Source organism: Vipera berus (genome assembly GCF_964194415.1).
Source record: "Vipera berus genome assembly, chromosome: 2".
Lineage (NCBI taxonomy): Eukaryota > Metazoa > Chordata > Lepidosauria > Squamata > Viperidae > Vipera > Vipera berus.
The window spans coordinates 278,434,194-278,460,727 of NC_138203.1; the positions used below are offsets into that span (position 1 = coordinate 278,434,194).

At 48.0% G+C, this 26,534-nt stretch overlaps 1 protein-coding gene across 1 annotated transcript; it reads right to left on the reverse strand.

Moving 5' to 3' along the window:
* Positions 1-434: 434 nt before the first annotated feature.
* On the reverse strand, positions 435-16,681 carry LOC308661193 (uncharacterized protein). Its single transcript, XM_081316044.1, has 3 exons — positions 15,531-16,681; positions 12,229-12,352; positions 435-1,701 (listed from the first exon to the last, which is right to left on the reverse strand). The coding sequence occupies exons 1-3, from the start codon at positions 16,206-16,208 to the stop codon at positions 878-880; spliced, it is 1,626 nt and encodes a 541-aa protein (XP_081172170.1). The 5' UTR covers positions 16,209-16,681; the 3' UTR covers positions 435-877.
* Between the last annotated feature and the right edge of the window lie 9,853 nt (positions 16,682-26,534).

Genomic DNA, 26,534 nt, shown 5'->3' on the forward strand with positions numbered 1-26,534 from the left:
GCTCAGTGTTAAATAAAGATTTTTTCATCCCGGGGAACAGCATTTTAACAGTCTCTCATAATCTTTTAAATGAATACACCCGGGACTCAGATATTTAGAGTGATTTTACACACACACACACACACACACACACACACACACACACAGAGTTTCCCTATTTTTCAAATGCCTGAAAAGTTATTATTATTATTTACATTTACATTTGGATTTTAATATTGTTTTAATGTATTTTAACTTAACTTATTGTTAGTTACTGGGCACCTTGTTTAATCTTTTTTAATATTTGTATTCTTGTACTTTTATATGTTTACCCTGTTCACCGCCCTGAGTCCTTCGGGAGAAGGGCGGTATACAAATAAAATTAATAATAATAATAATAATAATAATAATAATAATAATAATAATAATAATAATAATAATAATAATAATAATAATAATAATACATTTAATATAGGCCACAGACTCCAGAGGACTTTAACGCTCCCTCAGTCCTCTTTTCTGGAGATTAAATGTACTATGTTCTTCACAGGACTTGCCTTTCCCCCCTCCCACCAACAAATCTTATTAGTCTTCCTCAGAATTCACTCCCAAATTTGTTGGTGTCCATTTTAGGGTGCGGTGTCCACAATGTGCATTAGATGTACACTACACCAGTGGTTCTCAGCCTTGGCCACTGTTAAGATGCGTGGACTCCAACTCCCAGAATTCCTCAGCCAGCCATGTTGACTGAGGGGTTCTGGCACTTGAAGTCCACACATCTTAAAGTGCCCCAGTATGACAGACACTGCCCTATGCAGACAAACTTTCCAGTTAGCCGGGTGCATGAATATCTTTTTTATGATTTCGCCAGCACTCCAAATCCAGATTTTGATTTTCATCAACATTTGTCTTCTTGGTGGCTGTTCTGGTGCCTGACGAGAAGCGATCTGTCTCCAAACATTTTCCCACAATCAGAGCACAGGTACGGCTTCTCCCCCGTGTGGATCCTCATGTGCACCCTCAGGTTTGAGTTGCCCCCAAAGCCCTTCCCACAATCGGTGCAGGTGTACGGCTTCTCTCGGGTGTGAGTGCGTTCGTGCACCAAAAGACCAGAGCTCTGGCTGAACCCTTTCCCGCAGTCTCGGCATTTGTAGGGCTTCTCTCCCATGTGGATCCGCTGGTGCCGAATAAGGACCGGGCGTTCCCGGAAGCTCTTTCCACAATCGGCGCACTGGTACGGTCGCTCGCCTGTGTGAGTCCTTTTGTGGACTATGAGGTTGGAGTTGTCGCAGAAACCCTTCCCGCAGTCGGAGCACCGGTAGGGCTTCTCGCCCGTGTGGATCCTGGCGTGGGTGACCAGATACGCCCTCGTGCTGAAGGCCTTGCCGCACACGGAGCACTTGTATGGCTTTTCGCCCGTGTGAGTTCTCTCGTGCGCTCCGAAGTTGTGCTTGGCTTGTAAGTCCTTGCTGTAGCACGCACAAGGTTTCTCACACTCACTTAGAGGTTTCTGTCTTCGGCCTGCAGGGGTTGTTAGCTGAGATGTGCCACTATCCAACTCAACATACCGTCCCTGGGAATTGATGAACTGGTCCAGATCTTTTTCAAGGTAAGTTTCTGTTGGGCTTATAGCGGCACCATCTTGCTTCAGATGGTTTGGCTCAGCTCTTCCGGGAGTTTTGGAGTTCTTCTTCCCCAATTTGCTTTCCTCTTCCGCATCTCCTAGAATAAAGAGGGAACTCTATGGTGAAAATCTGAATGGAAGGGTGCTTGGTGTTCTCTGAACCTGGTTGTTTTTATTATTAAATTTATATGCCGCCCTTCTCCCTGAGGACTCAGGGCAGCTGACAACCATAAAAATTTAAAAACATAGAGTAAAAAATTTAAAAGAGAATTAAACAATACATGCAAAATTACGAGACAATTTAACCCAGTAAAAAGCCTAATTAAAAACAGTAGTCAGTCCAGGCCCGCTTGTTGGAACAACCAGGTATTCAGGTCGCGGCGGAAGGACCGAAGGTCAGGGGTCGTCTGCAGCTCTGGAGGCAGTTCATTCCAGAGGGTTGGCGCGCCCACAGAGAAGGCTCTCCCCTTGGGGGTCACCAGCCGGCACTGCCTGGCCAACGGCACCCTGAGGAGGCCGACTCTGTGGGAGCGAACCGGGCGATGGGAGGTTGACAATGACAGCAGGTGGTCTCGCAAGTACCCCGGGCCTAAGCCATGTATGGCTTTAAAGGTTATTACCAGCACCTTGAATCGCACTCGGAGGGCAACCGGAAGCCAATGCAGCTCGCGCAGGAGTGGTGTAACATGGGAGTACAGAGATACTCCCATAAGCACCCGCACGGCCGCATTTTGCACCAGTTGAAGCCTCCGGGTGCTCTTCAAGGGCAGCCCCATGTAAAGAGCATTGCAGTAATCCAGGCGAGAAGTGACGATGGCGTGGGTAACCGTGCATAGGGCATCTCGGTCCAAAAAGGGGCGCAACTGGCGCACTAGGCGAACCTGTGCGAAGGCCCCCCCTGGTCATGGCCGTTAGATGATCTTCCAAATTAAGCTGTTAGATGATCTTCCAAATTAAGCTGTTAGATGATCTTCCAAATTAAGCTAAACTAGGTAGCTGGCACTGAAGAGGTTACCTAGTTTGGGTAATGAAACGTCTGCAAGAAAACAACCAAGCTCAGAGGGCACCAATGCCACAGATTCAACCCTGAGTTACAAAATCTGAGCTGCCATTTTTCCATTTGGGACGCTAATCTCTGGACAGAGATCTGCCAATCTACCCCAGAATCACCCTGAAGTAGCACTGGGTTTTGATGTCGTGACGTTTCTCCCTTTTAAAAAAAATAAAATAAAAATGTTTAGATTTATTGTACACTTCGATCACCCAATGACAGGAATACAGTAGGCCCACTGATTTCTCGGCACTACACAGTTTACAGGGAGGATAGAGGGGGGGGGGAAATCAAACTTTATTTTCACTAACATCTAACTAAAATTTAGGTTTTGTTACCGATCTATTGGACTAGTAAAGAAATTCATCTAGCACTGTTATTTATTCACACTGAATGTATATACCACACATCTCACTTTCCAGAGCAACTATGAATGGCTTACACTAGTATGATAAAATCGTAAATATGAGATTAAAATTAAGAAGAATTAGAAAAAGACTAAAAAATCAAGACCATGAAGAACATAATAGGATGACAGTATGAATATTCCACTCACATCATAGAGCAGGGGTCTTCAAACTTGGCCCTTTTATGCCTTGTGGACTTCAACTCCCAGAATTCCTCAGCCAGGCACGCGTGCCTGGCTGAGGAATTCTGGGAGTTGAAGTCCACAAGGTATAAAAGGACCAAGTTTGCAGACCTCTTTCACAGAGTACCCTCATCAGGGCCCCAAGCCAACTGGCAGAGCCAGTTTTTAAGGCTCTTTCGGAAAGCCAAAAGGGTGGGGGCCGATCTCACATCTGCTGGCAAGATGTTACAGTATTATAGATTTGTTATTTTTAATATTCTGATTATAGTATTTGAGCATAACTGCATTTTGCATTTATGCAAACTTCCTTTGCAAGGCTCCTTTGCTCTCTGAGCTTGCTTGTTTTCTTGCAGACCTTTCATTACCCAAACTAATGATCACTGTGATTACCCAAACGTGGTTTGATAATGATAGCGGGGCACTGTGATGATGGTAACCTAGTTTGGGTAATGAAACGTCTGCAAGAAAACATCCAAGCTCAGAGAGCACCAAGGGCCCCTCATTTCATCCCTGAGCTACACATGTTCTCCTTTATTAAAATTCCTTTTATTAGTTTTGCAGCCGTCCAGAGTGAACATCAGTATCCCTGGGTGTATCAAAATAGAAAACTCTGACTTCCTGACTCCATGTTAAGATTCCTGCTCCAAACATTGCCGCCAAAGTGAATATTAATACATTTTAAATAGCACTAATGAAACCACAAGGGACGCGGTGGCTCAGTGGGTTAGGACGCTGAGCTTGTCGATCAGAAGGTCGACAGTTTGGCAGGTCGAATCCCGAGTGCCGCGTAGCAGAGTGAGCGCCTGTTACTTGTCCCAGCTTCTGCCAACCTAGCAGTTCGAAAGCACGTAAAAATGCAAGTAGAAAAATAGGGACCACTCCGGTGGGAAGGTAACTGTTAGATGTTTAGTGCCAGCCATTGGCAGTTCCCCAAAAGGGTCATCAGATGGAGGCAAAGAGGTTTCTTTGCTTCCACTGATGAGCCAAGGGTCCCAGACCCACAGCCCCATTGGCGAGAGAGTTTTATGGTCAAGGAGGGGCCAAGACCCCCCATAAATACCTCTGCACGAGGGGCTGCTCTTTGTTCTCCTTTTTCCAATCTCCAGTTCTATCTCTACTCCTAACCTCTATTTTAGTCATGTAATCCTAGCTTGTTTTGTTTTATTTTATTTCTCTCTCACATGCAGGCATGAATGCTTTCATGCCAAGTATTTCTTTCTCTTTGATCTATCTTGAATAAAACTAATATGATTGCATCTCTGCGTGATGCCTTTGCTTGGGAGCTCCTTTAACGATTCATTGTGAGAACACCTCACAAGTTGGTAGCAGAGGATGGTTTAAAGGAAAGCTTCCAAGCCAGCCAGGAACTAACCAATAAGATGTCTGGAGGACCCGGCTCCAATCCATTTATAACAGATGGCAGGACTTCTACTATCGTGACCAGGAGTCATCGATCGAAGACAGCCTCCCTGCCTACATCCAAGACTTCAGTCCCTGAAGCAACCTCAGCTGCAGATGAAAGCACAAATGGCCTTCATCCCGTCAGAGGATCCAGCAGAGCGTCTAGGACCCCTTCACATGCCTCTCTACAACTGAACGCCACAGAGGAGAGCATAGAAGGATTACAGACTGTCCAAGGCTGCTCAGATGCTGCAGAGACGGACCTGGCTGAGACCAAACGCCGCGTGAGTAAACTGACTGCACAGGAACGTGAAGAGCTGCTTAAAGAGATCCTTGCAATGCAGGAGGAGGGAGGGGCAGCCCAGGGAACAGCTCAGAAAGCCTCAGAACCCCTGGTGAGCCTCTCCCTAGAGACCACGAGGCCCCCAAATATGGCGCCCGCCTCCCTTAGTGACCCCGGGACCCCAAGGCTTTTGGCGCGAACCCGCCCCCCCAGCTGTGAGCTACAGCTTCCTGGGGCAAGCGGAAACAAGATGGCTCCGCCCACGTGGTCTGGCACAGGAAACAAGATGGCGGCCCCCACTATATCTAACAAAGACTTGATTTCTTTAAGTCTGGAAAGCCAGCAATCCGTGGCTTCCAACCAGAATAGCCTGCAGTCCCTGGCATACAGCAGAAATGACATGCAATCCCTGGCTTCCGAGCAAGACAGCATGTATATTCCTGATTTCTCCCCCCCACAAAGCCTAAAATGCTATGATAGCAATGAGATCTGCCCAGCCAAAACTGTTACAACGGCTCTCCAGACAGCAATGCAAGCTCTGGCCACTGCCTTAGAGGCTAGCAAGACAGCGGCCAAGCAGACGTCGGGGGTGCCCACCCCCCCTCCAAGGCCTCCCATCCTCTCCCCAGGGCCCAACTGCCGGGGGGAATCCAGCCTGCAGCCTCCCAACAATCAACCCCCGAGGCCTCCCACCTTCTCTTCAGGTCTTCATGACCAGCGAGGGCAAAGAAAAACAGACAATGATGAAAATCCATGTGCTTGCAGCAACAAGAAAGGGATGCCGGCCGGCAAATCTGGGCTCCGCCCCCCCAATGCCTCATGGGAAGAAGGGAGAAACCCTGAACAACGCCCTCCCCCGGGTCACGTGGTTCCCGGGCACGCCCACCTGGAGTCAATAAGTAATCAAGAAAGGATTCCCTCCTCGACCACTAGAGGGAACCCTTTCACTGAAGGACTCACTTCAGACTTAAGCATTTTTCCGCTTCCTTTTACATCAATGGACATATCAAAAATTTTTGAAAGTGGGTCTGATAAGGACTATATTCCTGCAACAAATTTGCCAAATGATTTTAAAAAACTACAGCTGGATGGGGAGAATTATAGCAGTTGGAGTAAAGATATACAGCTACATCTCTTAAAGAATGGGATTCTACAAATGGTTCGGAACCCCCCCTCCCCCATGGGGACGTCAAGAAGAGCTGCGACACTTGCAGGCTTATTCTGCTCTACTCAGTTCTCTGGACAATAACTTGTTCCCAAGCATTCCAGCTGGTCTCAGAGCTGCTGAGGTCTGGAAACTGTTATACAATTTATTCAACAGCAATACCATTGGTTCCATCACCAGATATACAACTGAGCTTTATACAACCAAACTGAAGTTTGGTGCCAGCATGCCTGAACATCTTGCAAAATTAAAGGCACTCAGGGCAGAATTGATTTCCAGAGATTTTCCTGTGTCTGATGTGAGCATGCTCTCCATAATTTTTACTTCTCTAGACAGGAGTTGGAGCAATTTCATTGTTTCACTCGAAGCGGTCAAGAGGGAAGACATAAATCTGTCCTACCTCACAGGGAGACTGATCGAAGAAGATCGGAGAAGGAGAAATGCTGGAGAATACGCTAGAGTCACCACTCAGCAAGCCAGAAGGGGGCGCCACAACTCAGAGCAAATTAATGCTCTGCTTAAATGTTTCATCTGTGGCTCTGAGGAGCACCTCAAGAAAGACTGCCCCCATCAACATCAAGCCCCTAAACGTGGTCCCAATCAAGTAAGAAGCAAAGGGGGAGGAAAGGGGCGTGGCAGGGGCAAAGGAAATTCACTGCATACTTGTTCCCTCACCCCCACAACAAGGGCTGATAGCTCCACTGACTTATGGTTACTGGACTCTGGAGCTTCTTCTCACATTACTAATATGAGTCAAGGTTTTAAAAGGTTAAAGAAAATTAACTCATCTGTCAAGGTTGCAAACGGTGACACTGCTCCAATTGTTGGGGAGGGTTTTGTTTCTCTACCTGGACTTGGCAAAGTTGAGGGTGTCTTGCACGCCCCTTCTATAGCCAACAACCTTTTGAGCATCACCAAATTGTGTGACGATGACAAAGTGGAAGTCCTATTTCGCAAGGGGGGAGGTCATGTCACCCGAGACCAGAAGGTCATTGGAAATATTACAATAATAAATGGCTTGCCATATTTTTCTCCCAAGGCACCACAACCTGCCCCAAGGCTTTCCAAGGGCAGTGTGGGCAAGAAGCCTGAATCTCAGCAGGCACCTGCAGCACCACTCAAAGCAACCAGAGCCAAGAGAGTGTCAATAGGGAAGCCAATTCACGATAAGTGCGCCCACTTATTGCACAGAAGGCTGGGTCATGCAAGCTTCCCTGTAGTTAAAAAGATGGGAGAATTTGCTGAGGGAGTCCAGCTCAAGGACTGTGACGTGTTTCTGGACTGTGCCATTTGCAAGAAAACAAAGAGGAAGGCTGCTCCTATATCAAAGGTGTCATCCCGTAAGACTCAACACCCTTACCAACTAGTACATGTTGATTTGGTTGGGCCTTTTACACCATCCCTAGGAAAGAAAAGGTATTTTCTCACTGCCGTTGATGATTTTTCACGTTACGGTCACGTGTATACTCTCACAGAGAAATCTGAAGCCTTTGACGCCATAAAGTCGCTGTACAACTTCGTAGAGACTCAGTACAAGACCAAGATCGCACAGTTGCAGAGCGATCGTGGGGCTGAGTTCATGTCTCAGAAGTTCCAGGACTGGGTAAGGCGTAAGGGCATCCGCCATTTTCTAACTGCACCGTTCACCCCGTCGCAAAATGGTGTAGCTGAGAAAAGGAATGGAATCCTGCAAACCATGATGCGTAGTCTGATTGCAGACGCGGGTGTCGCAGAGTCATACTGGGGGGAGGCAATTCATTATGCCAATTACACTTTAAACCGCACCTGGAGCAGTGTCGTGAACCAGACCCCATATTTCCTGGTTCACGGTAGGAAACCAAATCTGGCACATTTGCGTGTGTTTGGCTCCTATGCATGGGTACACATCCCCAAGCAGCTGCGGAAGAAGGGGAGATCTGTTTCCCAGAGACTAAGGTTCTTGGGCTATGCTCCTGGCTCCAAGGCCTATCGTTTCCTGGGAGAAGGGGGCAGGCCTGTGACTTCCCAATCTGCCTCTTTCGAAGAGGACTCCAATTGGACTCAGATCCACTCAAATGATCTGAGCCCATATGCCAACCGACCCAGCAAGGACACCCCGACCGCGACATCACCAGAGGCGACCTCGTACCCTGCCACCGACGAAAGTGAGGAACAAGACGAAGATGCGTCCAGTCCCATGGAGGAAGACACACCGTCTTCACCCCCAGCGACACCTCAGAAACCCGCGGAAGAAAAGAGCGGTGAGTGGCAGAAGGTAAGGAGGTCAAAGCGGTCCAACAAGGGGGTCCCGCCAAAGAGAATTGACATTGGCCACATCGCGTCTGTCAACAGCGTTGTGGTCACCCCAAAATCCTTCTCTGACATCCAGGAGCTGCCCATCGAGGAGCAGGAGAGATGGCAGCTCGCGATGGAGAAGGAAATGCAGAGCTTAAAACAACTCAAGGTCTTCACCCCCCAGCAACCCCCAAAGGAGAGGAAAGTCATTGGCACAAGGTGGGTTTACAAGGCCAAACCACTTGCCAATGGCCTCTACCTATACAAGGCCCGTTTGGTAGCCCAGGGCTTTGCTCAACGTTATATGGAGGACTACTCGGAGACTTACTCTCCAACCGTCCGGGCAGAGAGCGTCAAGGCCGCCCTCGTGACTGCAGCCGCTCTGGGAGAAGAAGTCTTCCAATTTGACATCCAGACGGCTTACCTCCACGCCAACTTGGACCGGCAGATCTACGTGAAGGCTCCTCCTGGCTACCAGCAAGAAGGGGGAAATACATGGTTGCTTCACAAAGGGTTATATGGTCTTAAGCAGTCAGGGAAATTATGGTATGACTGTCTTAGAAAGAGTTTAGAACGAGTTGGTTTCTCAGAATCTCATGCAGATCAATGTGTTTTCACACGCAATTCCAAAGGTACCACAGAACGAGTGTTAGTTTATGTGGACGACCTATTATATGTAGGGCCTAACAAGGAAAGGTGTGATGAATTTGCCAAGGCCCTGGAAGAAAAGTTTACTCTGAAGTCTTTGGGGCGGGTTGACAAGTACTTGGGCGTGCATATTTTGGCCACTAAAGGGGGGTTCGCTCTATCACAAAAAGAAAAGATAGAGGAATTACTGGCCAAATGCAAAATGACAGAATCCAATCCTACGCATAGCCCAATGCAAAGCAACTTTTACAACCACACCCATAAGGACGGTCCTGAGTTCACAGATAACACGCTCTACAGATCTGTGATTGGCTCCTTGCTATACATCAGCAATTGGAGCAGACCTGACATAGCTTTAGCTGTGAATCTATTGTCCAGGCACGTGGAACACCCAAAGGAATTCCACTGGACTGCTGTCAAAAGGGTGCTCAGATACCTAAAGGGCACAGCTGATGCTCTTCTCATGCTAGAACCAGAGAAGGGGAAGACGGCCCAGCTCTCCGCTTACTCAGACGCAGACTGGGCTGGCGACTCCAAAAGTAGACGGAGCACTTCTGGTTTCCTCATATTGCTAAATGGCTGCCCAATACATTGGCATGTTAGGCAGCAAAAATTTATTTCTTGCTCCACGGCCGAGGCTGAATTTGCTAGTCTGTCAGACACGGCCAATGATTTGACTTGGTTCAATGAGCTGATAACAAACATCTGGGCATCTCCCCCTCTGCCCATCCAAATTCTAGAGGACAACACTGCCGCAATTGCAATCTCGGAGGCTTATGCAGTAGGCTCCAGATCTCGCCACATAGACATACGCTATAAAAATGTCAGGCAGCTTGCGAAAGAGGGTTTTATACATGTAGAGCACTGTAATACAGCTGACCAGATAGCTGATCTGTTTACCAAGCCTGTTCCCGTTGACCGGCACAACCTTCTGTGTAAGCGTTTGTGTTTGGCCTTCTGAATGTTTTCATGCATGTCTATGACACCTGCTCGCCCCGTACATACATTCACTGGTCCCTGTCATTGGCTGGCAAGAAGGGGAATTGTTAGATGTTTAGTGCCAGCCATTGGCAGTTCCCCAAAAGGGTCATCAGATGGAGGCAAAGAGGTTTCTTTGCTTCCACTGATGAGCCAAGGGTCCCAGACCCACAGCCCCATTGGCGAGAGAGTTTTATGGTCAAGGAGGGGCCAAGACCCCCCATAAATACCTCTGCACGAGGGGCTGCTCTTTGTTCTCCTTTTTCCAATCTCCAGTTCTATCTCTACTCCTAACCTCTATTTTAGTCATGTAATCCTAGCTTGTTTTGTTTTATTTTATTTCTCTCTCACATGCAGGCATGAATGCTTTCATGCCAAGTATTTCTTTCTCTTTGATCTATCTTGAATAAAACTAATATGATTGCATCTCTGCGTGATGCCTTTGCTTGGGAGCTCCTTTAACAATTCATTGTGAGAACACCTCACAGTAACAGCGTTCCATGCGCCTTTGGCGTCCAGTCATGCCGGCCACATGACCATGGAGACGTCCTCGGGCAAGCGCTGGCTCTTCGGCTTTGAAACGGAGATGAGCACCGGCCCCTAGAGTCGGAAACGACTAGCACGCATGTGCGGGGGAACCTTTACCTTTACTTTACCTTTAATGAAACCACCAGGAGACCAAAAAAAAAAAATGGTGGGCTAGGAGAAATCCTTAGTTAAAGCAGGGAGCAGGATCAGCTTCTGCGATTACAGAGATGCCTCTGTGTTGTTTTCTTGGCAACAGAATATCTGCCGTTGTCTTCTTCCACAATGTTTTTTTTTTAATATCTCCTCCAAAGCAGTCCTCGACTTATGAGCGTAAATCAATGACAGTTGTAAGTCATGCTGGTCATTAAAGAGGTCAGCACATGACTGACCCAATTTGACTTTTATTTTTTTTGCACCACAGTCATTGAGTGAACCCATTGTCTAAAACGAGTGTGGTTTGCTGAAAACTGGAAAAATGCTTCTTTCAGCAAAACTGTGGTAAATTGTGATCACCGGACTGGGGGTGGGGTGGGGAGAGAGGCAGGCGGCCCTCAAAACTTCAAATCTAAGTTGTCAGTATCTTTTAGGTGGTCCCTCACAGACTATCTTTATTGTCACTGTGTAACTCACAACGAAATTAAGCGCTATGCACAGCGCGCACTGCACACGAGTAAAAACCACAAATAAAAACGTACATTATCTACACACATCCTTCACATTCTATTCACCAATACGCCGCCCCCAATATTGCACCTCAATGTGGCACTATACATTAGTATTTAATATGGGATATAAACTATTTTTCAGCCTATTTGTCGTCGTTTTTATTATCCTGTACCGTCTGCCAGATGGTAATAGTTCAAAAAAAAAAAAAAAGAACGTCCGGGGTGAGACGAGTCTTTAAGAAAATTTTGAGCTTTCCTAAGACCGTCATAATGGTCACCAAGCAAACCCTCATAAGTCAAGGACTAGCCATACTGGGGATTTCTTATTGGTCTCCATCACCAACCCTGCTTAGCCACTGGAGAGCAGACAGGATCCCTGCACTCTCAGTCTTGTCTACACCAAAAGATCATTTAGTCAAGCTACAAAGAATTTGGCTAGTATCTTGATTCTTAGTCACTAGTCCAGGGGTAGGCAACCTTGGCTCTTTTATGACTCGTGGACTTCAACTCCCAGAATTCCTGAGTCAGCTATGCTGAGGGGAAAGGGAGAGGTTTCCAAGCTGAGCCATGCTGGCTCAGGAATTCTGGGAGTTGAAGTCCACGAGTCATAAAAGAGCCGAGGTTGCCTACCCCTGGCCTACTCACTAAACCAGGGGTCTTCAAACCTGGGCCGTTTATGACTTGTAGACTTCAACTCCCACAATTCCTGAGCCAACATGGGGGAACTATGGCTGCTTTATGACTTGTGGACTTCAACTCCCAGAATTCCTGAGTCAGCTATGCTGAGGTGAAAGGGAGAGGTTTCCAAGCTGAGCCATGCTGGCTCAGGAATTCTGGGAGTTGAAGTCCACGAGTCATAAAAGAGCCGAGGTGGCCTACCTCTACACTAGTCCATCTCCCTAGCCTTGTCATCCTGTAGCAATCAAGACAGATGGGGGGGGGCCCTTCTGAGCAGTCATCTCCTACCATTGGGAGACCCCGCTGCTTGGGATCCACTAAAACCCCAACAGGAGGGTGGGGATACCATCCCAAACGATCCTTACCTAACGGCAAGTGTGATTCCTTGTCCACCTCTTGTTTGATCTCCACGAAGGGAGGCTTCTGCCGTTCACTGCAAGGGAAGATTCTCAGTTCAGGGGATCCAGCACCACTTTTGCGGAAACCCACCTGAATTCAAAGGAGAGACAAGCAAAGATTTCTACCGGCTTTCAATTAAGGACTTTTTGTAAAGCGAGGCACCAAGCAAAAGAGGAAAGCGAGGAGAACCAGATGCAAAGAATAATATAGTGTAAATGATTACAAATTATGCAGTCTAAATTATATAGTACACATAAAACTATAAATCATACGGTATTAATAAGTTATACTGGAGAAAAACACAAAATATAAAGACCAGCAAAGTGAAGTAGAAAGAAAGCAAAGATAATTCTGATAGCAAGAGGCGCCTTGGGTGCAAATCCCCAAACATCTGGAGTGCTACCTAAACATTCCCATCAGTCAATTGCAAAAGGAAGCTTTGCTTGTAACAGCTTATATCCTGCAAGGAGAGCTTTATCCCCATCAAACCACAACATCTGCCTATCCCGGGGTCCTTGGGAAGGACTCAATAGGGCAGGGGTCTTCAAACTTGGCAACTTTAAGACTTGTGGACTTCAACTCCCAGAATTCCTCAGCCAGCCAGGTGGACCCCAGCAATAGGTGGACAGAGATGCCAAATCCAGCCTAAACATCTGGCTGACTGCGACCAAGAAGGATAAATTATTATTTTGTTAAATTGATATGCTGCCCGATTCCCAGCAACTCTGGATGGTTTGTTGTTGTTAGCTGCGAAGTCGTGTCCGACCCATCACGATCCCATGGACAACGTTCCTCCAGGCCTTCCTGTCCTCTACCATCTTCTGGAGTCCATTTAGGGCTCACGCCTACTGCTTCAGCGACTCCATCCAGCCACCTCATTCTCTGTCGTCCCCTTCTTCTCTTGCCCTCAATCTTTCCCAGCATGAGGCTCTTCTCCAGTGAGTCCTTCCTTTTCATTAGGTGGCCAAAGGATTTGAGTTTCACCTTCAGGATATGGCCTTCTAAAGAGCAGTCAGGGTTGATCTCCTCTAGGACTGACCGGTTTGATCGCCTTGCAGTCCAAGGGACTCGCAGGAGTCTTCTCCAGCACCAGAGTTCAAAGGCCTCGATTCTTTGGCGCTCAGCCTTTCTTATGGTCCAGCTTTCACTGCCATACATTGCAACTGGGAAGACCATAGCCTTGACTATACGCACTTTTGTTGACAGGGTGATGTTTCTGGATGGTTTACAAATTGCAAAAAAAATATGTGGCATGTGAGGCTGTCCCAAGAGATAGGGAGTTTGGGAGAAATGGTTTGCAGACACAGGAGACAAAGGGCTGTATGGGGATTCTAGGAAAAGATTTCAGGCACACAAGGACAGAAGAAAAGATTGATTATTCAAAGATCCCTGCAAAGACTTGAAGTCTAAAACATATAGGGAACTAAAACATATAGGGAACGGTTGCTGGAATTGGGTATGTGTAGTTTAATGAAGAGAAGGGTGAGGGGTGGCATGATAGCAGTGTTCCAATATCTCAGGGGCTGCCCCAAAGAAGAGGGAGCCAAGCTATTCTCCAAAGCCCCTGAAAGCAGGACAAGAAGCAACGGATGGAAACTAGTCAAGGAGAGAAGCAACCTAGAACTAAGGAGAAACTTCCTGACAGTTAGAACAATTAACCAGTGGAACAACCTGCCTCCAGAAGTGGTGAATGCTCCAACACTGGACGTTTTTAAGAAGAGACTGGCCAGCCACTTGTCTGAAATGGTATAGGGTTTCCTGCCTGAGCAGGGGGTTGGACTAGATGACCTCCAAGGTCCCTTCCAACTTCTTCTTCTTCTTCTTCTTCTTCTTCTTCTTCTTCTTCTTCTTCTTCTTCTTCTTCTTCTTCTTCTTCTTCTTCTTCTTCTTCTTATTATTATTATTATTATTATTATTATTATTATTATTATTATTATTATTATTATTATTATTATTATTATTATTAGTCCATGGGGGAGGGGGGGACAATCATTCAATCAGAAGGTGCACTTCTGTTCTTTCCCCCATCCTGTTCCCCAGCTGTGTTGGATGGGGAATTCTGGGAGCTGAAGTTCACACATCATCACCAGTGACTAGCACTGATGATGTTACGTAGTTTGGGTAACGAAAGGTCTGCAAGAAAACAACCAAGATCAGAAAGCACCAAGGACCCTAAGGGCTAGAGCAGGGGTCAGCAACCTGAAACAGTGAAAGAGCCACTCGGAACCAGTTCCCTCACAAAAGGAAAAACTGGGAGCCACAATAAATGTGTGCACATGTGCATACATGCGCGCATGCCCAGAACAGGGTTTGAACTGAAGAGTGGAGCCAAGGCGAGATATGCACCTACCCTGCATATTTGAATTGATTGGTTGAACTTTTTTTTTGGACTGCACATGGCAGAGGACTGGGAGCCGCAGGAGACGGCTGAAACAGCCGCATGCGGCTCCGGAGCCGCGGGTTGCAGACCTGTGGGCTAGGGAATCACAGAATAACAGAATTGGAAGGGACCTTAGAGCAGGGGTCCCCAACCCCCGGTCCGTGGACTGGTACCGGGCCGCAGCATGCCAGCAACTGGGCCGCACAAACAAGCAAAGCCCCATCTGCAGGATGCAGGAAGCACACAAAACCACGCCCCCTCCGGTCCGCGGAAAAATCTCTCTTGTAACCGGTCCCTGGTGCCCAAAAGATTGGGGACCTCTGCCTTAGAGGTCTTCTAGTCCAACCCTCTGCTGAGGCAGGAAACCCTCTGCCATTTCAGACAAATGGTTGCCCAATCTCTTCTTAAAAGCCTTCCCTGATGGAGCACCACAACTTCTGGAGGCAGGTTATTCCACTGGTTAATCGTTCTCTCAGGTAATTTCTCCTTAGTTCCAGATTGCTTCTCTCCTTGATTGGTTTCCACCCATTGCTTCTTGTCCTGCTCTCCAGGTGCTTTGGAGAATAGCTTGACTCCCTCTTCTTTGTGGCAGCCCCTGAGATATTGGAAGACTGCTATCACGTCCCCCCTCGCCCGTCTCTTCATTAAACTAGACATACCCAATTCCAGCAACGTTCCTTGTATGTTTTAGCCTCCAGTCCCGATTATCTTTGTTGCTCTCCTCTGCACTCTTTCCAGAGTCTCAACACCTTTTTTACATTGTGGCGACCAAAGCTGGATGCAGTATTCCCAAGTGTGGATTAGGGGAATGGAAGTCGACCCGAATGGAAGATCCCCCAGTCCCAATCCACCACCCTGACTCTCAGGCTTAACCACCCATCCTCTTACCTGCTCCACCTGTTTTGCTCCACGTTGCTGCCTCAGCAGGAAACCCTCTGCCAGGACCACAGCATGAGGGCAGCTCTCTGGCCTGCCTTGCCTCACCCAGCTCTGCATTTCTGCTGGAAGGATGGCCAGGAACTGCTCCAGAACCACCAGCTCCAGGATCTGCTCCTTGGTGTGTCTTTCCAGCTTCAACCACTGGTGGCAAAGTTCCCAGAGCTGGTGGCAAACCTCTCGGGGCCCTTCAGTCTCCTTGTAGCCAAACTGCCGGAAACGTCGGCGCTCCAGATCGGTGCCCAATGCTTGTTCGATTGGCTGGATCTCTTGCTTCACCTCCTCACCCTCCTCCCCTTGGTCTTTTGCCGGGTCACGGTTGACCATCAGCTGGACATCTCTGCTGAGCCTTGGATGGTTCATCTCCCCACTTGCCCGACGTTGGGAAGACTCCATCGCTCTCAAGAAAGCCTGCAGTTGGCCTTCCCAGGGCTGTTGCAGTCCATTTGGATAGCCAACCCCGGTTCTTTCCCAGAATTCTTCCCTGTTCCCAGTGAGCAAGATGGGAAGGTCTTTCCCATTCCCTGATTCAAACAGGATGGACTCTGCCTGCTCTGCTTTCACTTCCTGTGGAATTCCAACCTCTTGAAAAAGACCCAGAGGCATCACCACTCTTTGCTCAGAAGCCATGTCCTCTTCCTGCCACCAATGATGGCTTGAATGTGTGAATCCCACCCACTGAAGCGGCTGCTTTGGATATCAACACCCCACAGTGTATTTCAGGCCACAGGATAGTTTAGAAGCATCGGTCTTCTTGCCATGTGAAACGCTTCGAGTCCCTAAGGAGAAATTTTAAAAGGACAAGAGTTGACCAATGCCAAGGAACGCAAAATGAAATCACAAGCTGGCAAATCTATTCAGCTTTAGATAGCTAGGTAAAGGTAAAGGTTCCCCCGCACATGCGTGCTAGTCGTTTCCGACTCTAGGCGCTGGTGCTCATCTCCGTTTCAAAGCCAAAGAGCCAGCGCTTGTCCGAGGACGTCTCCGTGGTCATGTGGCCGGCATGACTAGACGCCAAAGGCGCACGGAACGCTGTTACCTTCCCACTGTAGTGGTCCCTATTTTTCTACTTGCATTTTTACGTGCTTTCGAACTGCTAGGTTGGCAGAAGCTGGGACGAGTAACAGGCGCTCACTCTGCTACGCGGCACTCGGGATTTGACCCGCCAACCTGCCGACCTTCTGATCGACAAGCTCAGCGTCCTAACACACTGAGCCACCGCGTCCCTTGAGCCACCGCTAAGATTATATTAATAAACTAAAGATGTTTGTGACAAATTATAGATAGAAGAGAGTCATGATGGAACTTTAGAAAGAGGTTACAATTGTACTTACAACTGCTAGGAAGAATATTAAAGGTAAAGGTAAAGGTTCCCCCGCACATGCGTGCTAGTCGTTTCCGACTCTAGGGGCCGGTGCTCATCTCCGTTTCATAGCCAAAGAGCCAGCGCTTGTCCGAGGACGTCTCCGTGGTCATGTGGCCGGCATGACTAGACGCCAAAGGCGCACGGAACGCTGTTACCTTCCCACCGTAGTGGTCCCTATTTTTCTACTTGCATTTTTACATGCTTTCGAACTGCTAGGTGGGCAGAAGCTGGGACGAGTAACAGGCGCTCACTCTGCTACGCGGCACTCGGGATTCGACCCGCCAAACTGCCGACCTTCCGATCGACAAGTTCAGCGTCCTAACCCACTGAGCCACCGCGTCCCAAAGCTGGCTGAGGAATTCTGGGAGTTGAAGTCCACAAGTCATAAAAGGGCCAAGTTTGAAGACCCCTGCGCTAGGCAGAGCTCCCCCACGCCCATGCCCGTACCTAAAACACAGAAAAATAAATATATCACCGTGGACCCTAAGCCGCCGCCTGGGAAAGTGAAACCCTACTTTCCCACGGGAAGCGGAGCAGGAAGTAGATTACATAATCTGTCACCCTCCTTGCCAAAACAGCTCTCTGCTTTGCTAGGAAATCAACACTCGGCCAATTTAACCCCTTTGTCGAATTGCAAAAGTCTGATCACAAGTTTCTAGCGTTTTACTTCATTCCCTATCCAAGCGCATTGCCGTCCGGATGTTGCCGGACTACAGCTCCCGAAACCCCTCGCGCAAGTTGGGAGGCGCAGCCAATCGCGAAACATTCCAGGCAGCGGTTCCCTGTGGAACGAAAGGTCGGGACCACGCAGGGAGAGAACGGCCCCCTCCCCTCAGCGCAGCTTCTCCTGCGGGCCGCTCTAGGAAATGGAGGACGAGGAGGTCTTTCCTTTCCTTTAACCCTTCAAGGCCCGCAGAAGAAAAATCCTCCTCTTCCCTAATATTTTTGTGCTGGGTGGGTTTAAAAGTGGCGCCGAATAAAGATGGTTTATGGAAATAACCCCAGGGATAACCTTGCTAGGCCTGGGTTTCCAAAGAACAAAGGCCAGATTCACACAACCGGTTTAGCCTAAATCCAACAAGCCTTGTTCTGACCTAGCAACTTGAATCAAATCTTTATTCCAGGGGTCTTCAAACCTGGCCCTTTTATGACTTGTGGACTTCAACATCCAGAATTCCTCAGCCAGCTTTGCTGGCTGAGGAATTCTGGGAGTTGAAGTCCACAAGTCATAAAAGGGCCAAGTTTGAAGACCCCTGCTTTATTCCCTAGGTTAGCCGTCTCCAACCTGGCCAACATATGTACAGCAACCCCATCCAAATATCTTAAAAAGTTCTAGAAATTGAGAAATACTGACTTCGTAGTGTGATATTGCGCATTATACCTTGGCACGACATGCCAAATAACCATAAATCATGGCTTGCAAACTCGAATAGGTATCTCAAAGGTGCTTTTTCAAGAGGCCACTGGACTTTCTTGTTTTCTATTCATAATTTCATAATAGTAAAGTTGGAAGGGATCTTGGAGGTCATCTAGTCCAACCCCCTGCTCAGGCAGGAAACCCGATACCATTTCAGTCCAATGGCTGTCCAGTCTCTTCTTAAAAACTTGCAGTGTTGGAAGCATTCACAGCTTCTGGAGGCAGGTTGTTCCACTGGTTAATTATTCTAACTGTCAGGAAGTTTCTCCTTAGTTCTAGGTTGCTTCTCTCCTTGGTCAGTTTCCATCCGTTGCTTCTTGTCCTGCCTTCGGGCGCTTTGGAGAATAGCTTGACTCCCTCTTCTTTGGAGCAACCCCTGAGATATTGGAAGACTGCTATCATGTCACCCCTAGTCCTTCTCTTCATTAAACTACACATACCCAATTCCAGCAACCGTTCCCTGTATGTTTTAGCCTCCAGTCCCCCAATCATCTTTGTTGCTCTTCTCTGTACTCTTTCTAGAGTCTCGACATCTTTTTTACATCGTGGTGACCAAAACTGGATGCAGTATTCCAGGTGTGGCCTTACCAAAGCATTGTAAAGTGGTATTAGTACTTCACTTGATCTTGATTCTATTCCTCTGTTAATGCAGCCTAGCACTGTGTTGGCTTTTTTGGGAGCTGCAGCACACTGCTGGCTCATATTTAAGTGATTGTCCACTAGGTCTCCGAGATCCCTCTCACAGTTACTACTATTGAGCAAGGTACCCCCTATACTATACCTGTACATTTGGTTTTTCTTGCCTAAATGTAGAACCTTACTTTTTTCACCGTTGAATTTCACTTGGTTAGATAGCGCCCAGTGTTCAAGTCTGTCCAGATCCTCCTGTATCTTAAGCCTATCTTCTGGAGTATTGGCTATTCCTGCCAGCTTGGTGTCGTCTGTAAATTTGATGAGTTCCCCATCTATCCCCTCATCCAAATCGTTGATGAAGATGTTGAAGAGCACTGGGCCCAGAACAGAGCCCTGGGGCACCCCACTACACACTTCCTTCCATGTAGATGCGGTTCCATTGAGGACCACACGCTGAGTACGGCCTGTCAGCCAGCTACGAATCCATCTGGTGGTGATGCTGTCTAACCCACATTTTTCTATCTTATCAAGTAGTAGGTTGTGATCTACTTTTTTCTTTGAAGACGTTTCACTTCTCATCCAAGAAGCTTCTTCAGCTCTGACTGGATGGTGGGGAATGGAAGGATTTATATTCCTTCAAATTAAAACAAGAAAGTCCCGTTGCTTCTTGAAAGAGCACCTTTCAGACAACCATGACCTGGACGACTGAGAATCTCCGTAAATATTCAAATACGTATGTAAAAACCAAGTCATATTAAGTATTAGCATGCTGGTGAGCCGGGGCATCAAATTAAACCACAATATGGTGGGACGCGGTGTCTCAGTGGGTTAGGACACTGAGCTTGTCGATCAGAAGGTTGGCAGTTTGGCGGGTCGAATCCCGAGTGCCGCGTAACAGAGTGAGCGCCTGTTACTCGTCCCAGCTTCTGCCAACCTAGCAGTTCGAAAGCACGTAAAAATGTAAGTAGAAAAATAGGGACCACTACGGTGGGAAGGTAACAGTGTTCCGTGCGCCTTTGGCGTCCAGTCATGCCGGCCACATGACCACGGAGACGTCCTCGGACAAGCGCTGGCTCTTCGGCTTTGAAACGGAGATGAGCACCGGCCCCTAGAGTTGGAAACGACTAGCATGCATGTGCGGGGGAACCTTTACCTTTACCTAGAAGGTGATAGGGAGGGCAGAAACACATTTTCAAAAATGGATGCCCATTGGTTGTAGTTGTCATAAGCACCTCTATTAAAAATGTTTTTTTTTTAAAAAAATGTATTGCCCAATTAATTGGTATGCCTTTCGGGTTAAAAAAAGTTTTATCTTTTTTATAGTGTAAATATGACATTATTTGCAACTGGTGCACCAATTGAAGCTGTACAATTGGTAGTTGTCCACAAATACTCTCTGCTCTTTTGAGCAGAATCCACAAGTTCTAGGTGTGGAAAGAAGGACGATCCAAGGGATCATAAGTTGTCAAGTTAAAAATGTTAATTTGTTTTACATGTGCAGCATATAGCCCAGCTGTCAGTGAACGCTACAAGGGTTCATTACATTTGAAATAAAAGCTAGATTTATTAAGAAAGGCATGAAGATAGGAATTCCCCCCCCCTTATTTAGAATAGAGGAAAGCACGAGACGAGAGGGTTCTCGTGTGTGAAGTTGTCTTGCTAACAATGAGCCAAGTGACAGACAGAGCTCCAGAAACAGACTACAGAACAATAGAGGTAAAAGGGACCTTGGAGGTCATCTAGTCCAACCCCCTGCTCAAGCAGGGGACCCTACACCATTTCAGACAAATAGTTGTCCAGTCTCTTCTTTAAAACTTCCAGAATTGGAGCATCCACCACCTCTGAAGGCAAAAGCAGTTCCACCGATTTAATTCTTCTGTCAGGATGATCTTCTCCAGTTGTTCACTATTGGTTGGAAGTATCCCCCTAAGACAGGGGTGTCAAACTCAATTTCATTGAGGGCCGCATCAGCATTGCGGTTGCCGTCAGTGGGCATGGCTAAAGTGCATATGGCCTACTGGGTGGGCATGGCATGTGAACATCGTTCACATCAAGGGTGCCTATGGGGGCCTAGGCAGGAGTGGGACAGATCTGAGGGTCACTGGCAGGAGGAGGGTCTCTGGGCCAGGGCCAAGGCAGTGGGGGCCGTTCCCTCACTGTTTCGAGGATGGCTTCGCGGGCTGCATGAAACCACTTCGCGGGCCGGATCTGGCCCCCGGGCCTTGTGTTTGACATGTCTGGTATAGGGTCTCCTGCCCTAAGACAAGTGGAAAGGATTTATGTGATCTCCAGCATCCCTCTTTCCCTCATACCATCAGAGATGAATTCTGGAGCTTGTTCAGCCCCTCAGTCACCGTCCCTTATGGGTCGGTGAAGAATCCTTGCTCTGTAGGGCCCTAAGGTCTCTCTGCACTTTATTCTCAAACGAATCTGAGATAACCAAGTCAGAGGGGCTCAAATTGTGATTTCTCCTTATATCGAGGCGATTCCGTTTCTTTGAGGGAGCCAATGAAGTGCTCTTAATTAATTTCAGCCTAAGTATCCAATGCAAACCAAGAGGCTTTTCTCCATCCATTTATTTTGAGGTTTGCTGGCAGATCTTTTAACTTCTGATTCTCTGTTTGTCATATGCTCAAGAAGGTGAAGTGCAGCTATACAAGGAGAGGAAACGAAATGGTTTTTCACTGAAGGAACCAGGCAATCCCATTAAGCAACTCTGGATGGCTAACCCAGCTGAAATTAAGAGAAAGAGACATGAAAGACTCACGTCCCTGCTTTTCCAACTGCTGAGCCTTCTGACCATTCAATCCAGCCAGGTGCCCTCAAAAAAAGATCAAATCACCCTCATCGACACCAAGCTGGCAGGAATAGCCAACACTCCAGAAGACAGGCTTAAGATACAGGAGGATCTGGACAGACTCGAACACTGGGCGCTATCTAATAAAATGAAATTCAATTGTGAAAAAAGTAAGGTTCTACATTTAGGCAGGAAAAATCAAATGCACAGGTATAGTATTGGTGGTACCTTGCTCAATAGTAGTAACTGTGAGAGAGATCTCGGAGTCCTAGTAGACAATCACTTCAATATGAGCCAGCCGTGTGCTGCAGCTGCCAAAAAAGCCAACACAGTGCTAGGCTGCATTAACAGAGGAATAGAATCAAAATCACGTGAAGTACTAATACCACTTTACAATGCCTTGGTAAGGCCACACCTGGAATACTGCATCCAGTTTTGGTCACCATGATGTAAAAAAGATGTTGAGACTCTAGAAAGGGTACAGAGAAGAGCAACAAGGATGATTGGGGGACTGGAGGCTAAAACATATAGGGAACGGTTGCTGGAATTGGGTATGTGTAGTTTAACGAAGAGAAGGACGAGGGGTGACATGATAGCAGTGTTCCAGTATCTCAGGGGCTACCACAAAGAAGAGGGAGTCAAGCTATTCTCCAAAGCACCTGAAAGCAGGACAAGAAGCAACGGATGGAAACTAGTCAAGGAGAGAAGCAACCTAGAACTAAGGAGAAACTTCCTGACAGTTAGAACAATTAACCAGTGGAACAACCTGCCTCCAGAAGTGGTGAATGCTCCAACACTGGAAGTTTTTAAGAAGAGACTGGACAGCCATTTGTCTGAAATGATATAGGGTTTCCTGCCCGAGCTTGGGGATGGACTAGATGACCTGCAAAGGTCCCTTCCAATTTTATTATTATTGCTATTATAAGTTGCAAGCTCAATCAATCAGAACAGAGCTGGAAGGGACCTTGCGTGCCTTCCAGTCCAACCCCCTGCTCAAGCAGCAGATCCTATCCCATTTCAGGCAAGTGGCTGTCCAAAAACCCCAACGCCCATAATGGAGCACGATGGGTGCTGGAGTCCAACGTATCTGTTAGGCGCCGCTCTTTATAGTTTAGACTTGTCCGATCCCCTATTGCAGGGGTCTTCAAACTCGCCCCTTTAATGACTCATGGACTTCAACTCCCAGAATTCCTCAGCCAGCATGCCTGGCTGAGGAATTCTGGGAGTTGAAGTCCACAAGCCATAAAAGGGCCAAGTTTGAAGACCCCTGCTTGAAGGCTTGTGGAGTTCAACTCCCAGAATTCCCCAGCCAGCATAGTTTAAGCCTTGAGAACTTCAGCTCCCAGAATTCCCTAGCCTTTCCCTAGCTAACACACTTTGAGACAGGGGTATTCAAACTTGGCCCTTTTATGACTTGTGGACTTCAACTGCCAGAATTCCTCAGCCAGGCAAGCTGGCTGAGGAATTCTGGGAGTTGAAGTCCACAAGTCATAAAAGGGCCAGGTTTGAAGACCCCGGCCCTATTGGAACGTTCATGGGGGGGGGGGGAGGCGGACAGTCGAGCTTTCCACCCCGATTCCTAGAGGGATCGTACAAGCGAGCGAGGGGGGGGGCGATAAAAATGAAGGCCACTTCCTGTTCCTCCTCCCTTCCATTCCCCCTCCTCGCCACTTCCTCCTCTCTCGTTCCCCACCACCACCCTTCCCCCCCTTCCCCCCTTGCCGGCGCCCTTCCCATCGCTCCGGCGGAGGCTGGCCCGCCTGGCGGCATTTGCGATCGCCGCGGCTCTTCGGATAAGCGGCTTCCGCGGCGCACCTTGCAGGTGGGCTTGAGCGGGGAAGAAGCCCCGCCGTTTTCCCCGCGGCTGGATTGCAGACAAAAGGAGCTTGGGGAGGAGGAGGAGGAGGAGGGGAGAGCCAGGAGGGTGGAGGAGATGGGGAGGGGAGGGAGAGCAGCCGCTGAACCGGAGAAAGGGGGGAGGAGGGAGGGGGAGGGGTCTTCCTCCGTCCCCTTTAAGTGGGGAAGAGGGAATCCCCCCCAAAAAAATAAAAGTTCCCTTTGTTTCCCTGCCTTAAACCTGCTTTGAGCTCTGCAGAAGCAGACAGATGTCAAGCCTTTCCTTGCATGGGGGAAATGGGGTGTGGTGTGTGTGTGTGTGTGAGCCTTGGTGGAGCAGTGGGCTAATGCAAGGGTCTTCAAACTTGGCCCCTTTTATGACTTGTGGACTTCAACTCCCAGAATTCCTCAGCCAGCGTACCTGGCTGAGGAATTCTGGGAGTTGAAGTCCACAAGTCATAAAAGGGGCCAAGTTTGAAGACCCCTGATATGGACTTTAAGAGGAGTGGACTTCAACTCCCAGAATTCCTCAGTCAGGCACGCTGGCTGAGGAATTCTGGGAGTTGAAGTCCACAAGTCATAAAAGGGGCCAAGTTTGAAGACCCCTGATATGGACTTTAAGAGGAGTGGACTTCAACTCCCAGAATTCATCAGTCAGGCACGCTGGCTGAGGAATTCTGGGAGTTGAAGTCCACAAGTCATAAAAGGGGCCAAGTTTGAAGACCCCTGATATGGACTTTAAGAGGAGTGGACTTCAACTCCCAGAATTCCTCAGTCAGGCACGCTGGCTGAGGAATTCTGGGAGTTGAAGTCCACAAGTCATAAAAGGGCCACGTTTGAAGACCCCTGGGCTAATGCCTCCTTAAGTAACACCAGCTGCCTGCAATTAGTGCTGGTTCGAGTCCCACCAGGCTCAAGGTTGTGACTCAGCCTTCCCTCCTTCCGAGGTAGGTAAAATGAGGATCCAGATTGTTGGGGGCAAAAAATGCTGCTTTCCCCCCCCCCAAAAAAAAGCCCTAATAAGCAGGCATATGCATAGAATGAAGGCTATTGCTAAGCACATTGATTTGTGCTTCTTAGATTGTAAGCCGCTCCCATTTATAAATGGGATTAAAAAAAAACAATCCTCAAACTGGGGTGCCTTTATTTTATTTGTCTACTATGGAGATTCTCAGTCATGCAGGTCATGGCTGTCCCAAAGGTGTGTTTATTGATCACATTTACCTGGGTCCTCATCTCTGTGGCTGTGCGTGTGTGTCTGTGTGTGTGTGTGTGTGTGTGTTTGTTTGTCTGTGTGTGTGTGTGCAGTCGAACCAGGAATTAAAACATTAGGTTGCAAACGTTTTCTTGCAAACCCTTAGCAACGATCAAAATAAATTTCAGTAATGATCAAAACAAATCTCCTGATAGAACAGTCAACCAGGGGAAGGGGCTTGGCTTCTGTAGTGGTGGGCGCTCCATCACTGGAGGCTTTTTAAAAGGAGATTGGACAACCACTTACCTGAAATGGTATAAGGCAAGGGTCTTCAAAGTTGTCCCTTTTACGACTTGTGGACTTCAACCCCTGGTATAAGATGTCATGCTCGAGCAGGGGGTTGGACTAGATGACCCCCAAGGTCCCTTCCCACTCTGTTCTTCTGTTATTTCTCTTAAATAAGCAAAGCCAGGAGGGAAGAGGTGTTAGAAATACAACCAACGAACGGGCAAGCTCCCAAGTGACGGGATCTCCAACTTTTTGGAAAAAACAACCATGTTTTAAGGGCTTTTGGGAAGATCCTGAGGGCTGGGGCTAACCTCATTTGGGGGGGGGGCTGTGTTGTTCCAGAGGGTAAGTGAAAGGCAGAGGGATGATTGATAGCTGTTCTTCCCCCCCCCACCCCCACCCCTCCAATGTTTTGTTAAGACCTTGTAGGATTTGATTTGATGGTGCATTGGATGAAAGGAAGGGGCTTCTGCCCCTTTAAGTCACATTAGTGGGGCTCCAAGATTGAACACCCTCCCCAACTCAGTTTGGCTTTTTCAACCCTTAAATGAAAAGAACCAGAATGCGCTTTTTGGAGAACAAGCCAAGCCCTGCTAGCTACATCCTGGCTGTACAGGCAGATGTGCAGTGTTTGAAAAGAACAGAGGAGGCAACCCCGGCTGCCTGCAATTATCTTCATCAAAGATTTGTGTTCAGAGGTGCCTGTTGTGACTCAGGGCCAGCCTGTGGGTCCGGCAGCCGGCTCAGATGTCTCGGATGACTCAGATGAGGGGGAGGAGGAGTGTGTGGAAGACGAACCGGCTGATGATGGCTTGGAGGCTTCGCAGAGCCCCCAGCCGGGGCCTTCTTCTCAGCTGCGTGAGCCCGATAGTGCGGAGGATGATGACCCACAGCTGGCCCTGTTCAAGGACGCCCGACGCAGGAGGCAGTCGAGCAGGACCAAACAGAGAAAGGCTGTGGGACTCCTCGGGAGGAGGCAGAGGGAGGCCACGCCCTGAACTCTAAATAAAAGGAGTGTTTGGGGAAGGGCTGGTTGCTGAAAGCAACCCTTCCGCTTGAGGATTCAAGTTCCAGTGTTTTTGTTTCTTGTTCTGTTATTTGAGTAATAAATCTTGGCAGACGCTTTCCAGCCTTAGACGCTCTCCAGTCTCTACTGTTTGAACAGGGGTTTGCCTTATTGCAAGGCCGGTAGCAGGCTGGTTCAGAACAGTGCCCTTGCAAAAGCTACTTGGGGATGGCTGCTTGCCAGGCCCAGTACTTTGTTTATCGTCAATCACGGGCTTTTTTTTTTTCTTCCCTGCCAAGCTATGCAGCTTACAATGGAACTTTTATCCAGCTTTTCTTTTTTTTTTTCATTATCAAATAAACATGTAAGGAGGGAAAACACTTTGGGGAAAACATATCTAGCCTATTCCTGTTGGGGT